Source organism: Morone saxatilis, unplaced genomic scaffold (assembly GCF_004916995.1).
Source record: "Morone saxatilis isolate NCDOM2014 unplaced genomic scaffold, NCSU_SB_2.0 Contig2, whole genome shotgun sequence".
Lineage (NCBI taxonomy): Eukaryota > Metazoa > Chordata > Actinopteri > Moronidae > Morone > Morone saxatilis.
In genome coordinates, this window is record NW_023339762.1 from 16,569,675 (window position 1) to 16,573,104 (window position 3,430).

Below are 3,430 nucleotides of genomic sequence, written 5' to 3' on the forward strand. Positions count from 1 at the left end.
ACCTATTCTAGCTGAGGCTCTTCTCTACATTCTTTGCTTTATGGAGCCTTCAGAAAGCATCTTATTCTCATCATTCACAAGCCACTATCACAAGTAAATTTGCCTCTTACAAGCTCCGTTTTTAAATTGTGACAGCAGCATGTCCCCTTCACTGACAATTAACTTAGCCAGGCAGGCCAAGCATAGATGCACGGGAACCCTGTGGCTGCGGCTTTGATGCGTTGGGAGGGATAATTGAGTGGTGCAACAACAGACCCTGGCCTTGTTCTCTATGGCCCAGCCTTCACCATCGTTCACCATCTATATAAAGTTCACTATCTATGAGCTGTCAAGGCCGGTCTTAGAGCAGTCAGTGTTAAAGCCACAGCTGGTGCAGTCAACTACACAATGTCTACCTCATCTCACTGTGGGGGAAAAGCTACAGAATTCAGCACAGCCACAAACAGCTATTAGCCTGTTTTTTATTAGACAGGCACATAGGCGTCAAAGAGGATACTAGATTGACCAACTGTACTGAAACTTAAAAATCTCTTTACTTTCAGAGAGCACAAACATCTGCATCTGATGCAAAGTCGTAAATGTTATTTTATTCCTTCATGCACTAATTAAACTGAACACAAGACGGGTAGTGTAGAAGCTGGGTGCCACCTCTGTGTCACAGTTCCTTCAGGTAATCGTGGCCGTTTTAGGTTGGAGGGTTAAGCAACAACGTTTTGTGTTTTTATCCATTTCAGTTACATTTCACCACACTACTTGTTTAAAAAATACACATCCTTCTTTAGTGCCATTTCTAAAATGTCGTGACTGCTGCTGAATATTGTATGTTTTGCCTGGACACAAATGTTGTACAATCTTTTATTGATTTTCGCAACCATGGGAACCCAGTGATATGGAATGTGCAGTTGTATACAATTTTTACAAATAACAGATAAAAGGTATATGCATTTTGCAATCACATGTTCAATGGCACTTAAGAACAATTTGACTGGAGGAAGCTCTATTTGTTTTCCCTTTCTATTCTTCAGCAGCGAGTTCTTGAAGGCTCTTAAGAAGAAAGGAACTGAATGATTCCAGATTATTATGCAGCAGACAACAGTGCTTTTATATATGCACCAACAAAGGGATGGAATAATGATAAAGGAGGCAGGCTCAAAATGCTCATGCAAGTTAATAGGACTAATGCTGAATAAGTAGAAAAAAAGGTAACCCGACTTTACACTCAGTGGCTTAACAACATGTACAAACAGAGAAAACAAGTAGAGCAAGTTATACTATCAGGATGTAAAAATAGAGCTAGTGGTGAAATGACGACAAAAAAAGTATGTCAACAACATTTTTCACGATTGATTTTTTCTTTAAATCATTTATCGTGCAAACATAATTCTTCTCAAAGGTGAGGATTTGCAGCTTTACTCGGTTTGATACAATTGTACATTATTATTTGAAAATGTCACCCTGGGCATTTTTTTCTCACCAAACAATGCACTAAGATAATAAACAAGGGATTCGTCCAAATAAAAGTAATGATCATTTGAGTAATTATTAAGTGTCCTTTTTTTTGTTTAAAACTTAAGAAAAAGTAGCATCAGAACACTAAAAGAGGGAATTTAGACTTGTTTTATGGACGATGGAGGGCAAAGATGTTACTGTCAATACATGTTAAATCAGCTGCAAATGCTATAGGGCAAAGGAGCGGGGCCAATTCTGCACCAGGCACTTATATGGTAACTACTAGTTAGGTTTGTGGTATTTAATTTTAGAACTGAGCACACTGTACATGAGAGGTCTCTACCACTATAATCTTTATAATACATCCCAATGTATTTGATAAAAATGCAATGAAAACATTATCTCAGCTGAGGATCCTTTCATTGTATTATTCTTTTTTAATTGTTCTTTTTTTGGGGACTTCACAGTCACAGGTATACTCACACTTTCGTCCAGCTCTCATGGTGGCTTCCAGACTTTTAAGTTTGGCCACCAAGTCCTTTCTTTCTGAGTTCTTTCGAAGTAAATAAATGGACAGTGCACATGCATATTGGGTCGCCCTGAAATAAAGAAAGAAGACCGACAGAAGAAGGGGAGAAAGTTGGACATCCAATTAGTTGTTAGCCCTGCCTTTGCTGCACGCTTGTTCAGTAACTTCACTCCGTTTATCCACCGATAAAATACAACGTCGACGGTGTACGACCAGGTAACAAAACCTCTCACAACTTACCTGAATATACGGTCCCTTCCCTGACTTTGGCTTGTGAATTTTACAACCGCGTCCATGGTTGAATCAAACAAGAACAACTTGTTCTAGTCTGCTCGGGCAGAGTGGCAGCCTGGTTGAAAGACGGACACGGACATACGTTAACGTAAAGCTCAAATGTCTTGCTTCCGTTCCTAGTATGTCTCTTCGGGTTACACAACGTTAACAAAGGTGGTCTATCTAACGCTGCCGATAAAAACTCCCGCACAAAATCCGAATTTTGTTACTTCGTCCACGTTCACACTAAGCTAATTTTAAAGTCCATTTAGTCGTAAAATGTACTTGTTTCACTACGGGCAGCTTTTCAAACGGACCGAAAGCCGAGCGGGTTTTGTTGACGGACCAGCGCGTTACTATGGTTACTGTGGAAAAGTTTACAAGCACGTTTATGTGAAAGAAAACACGGTTTATTAAAATATTACGAGATGAAAATAAGCAACACAGTGTTGACTATGCGGCAAAAAACGGTCACTGTACATTAAATTAAAGCCGATTAATGTGCAATACCCGGGTCAATGTGCAATACACTTGATTATTATTATGTTATTCTGTAATTATTCAGGAATTCCTTGTATTTATCCATAACTTCTGTAAACCACAATCTTAAACTTATTGCTATTTAATTTGTCTTTTCTGTCACTGTGGAATACATTTACATTTTGTATACAGGCTCTTATTGTCTTATTATATCTCTTAGGCTCTTAATATATTTCTATTTCCATTTTTATTTGTGTCCTCACTTTTCTGTATATTACCTATAGCATACATACATTTCTATTCTATATATTGTGTTAAATCTTGTAAGTATTATTTCTAATTTTTACCATGTGTGAGTAGAACAACTGGTACAAACAAATATTCCCCCCGGGGATTAATATTAATAAAAGTATTTCTGCTTCTGACACCGATCAGCTAACGTTATAACATTACTTGTTACATGTGTTGAAAAAGAGAGGTGTACCTACTGGTTTTAAACGACAGGGGGCAATGTGGGAGTTGTTAGACAGGTGGTCAGATTTAAAAAACTCTTCAATGTTTGCACTTGCTTTAATTATTCCTGTTAAGCAGATATTGTCGGGTCATCCAGAACAGTGTACCGGTTAAAGAAAGACATAGATGTTCTGGGACTAATACTCAAAAAATGCCTTATGATTTCTCTTTCTTCTCTCTCTCTCT

The 3,430-nt window shown here is 38.0% G+C and overlaps 1 protein-coding gene across 1 annotated transcript in view; it reads right to left on the minus strand.

Annotated features, from left to right (window-relative positions):
• pex11a (peroxisomal biogenesis factor 11 alpha) overlaps positions 1-2,540 on the minus strand; it is an 11,172-nt gene extending 8,632 nt beyond the window's left edge. Inside the window, exons 1-2 of the mRNA XM_035665421.1 lie at positions 2,219-2,540; positions 1,933-2,048 (exon numbers count right to left, since the gene is read on the minus strand). Coding sequence (XP_035521314.1) covers positions 1,933-2,048; positions 2,219-2,274 — 172 coding nt within the window. The 5' untranslated portion in view covers positions 2,275-2,540. The remainder of the gene's footprint in view (positions 1-1,932; positions 2,049-2,218) is intronic.
• Between the last annotated feature and the right edge of the window lie 890 nt (positions 2,541-3,430).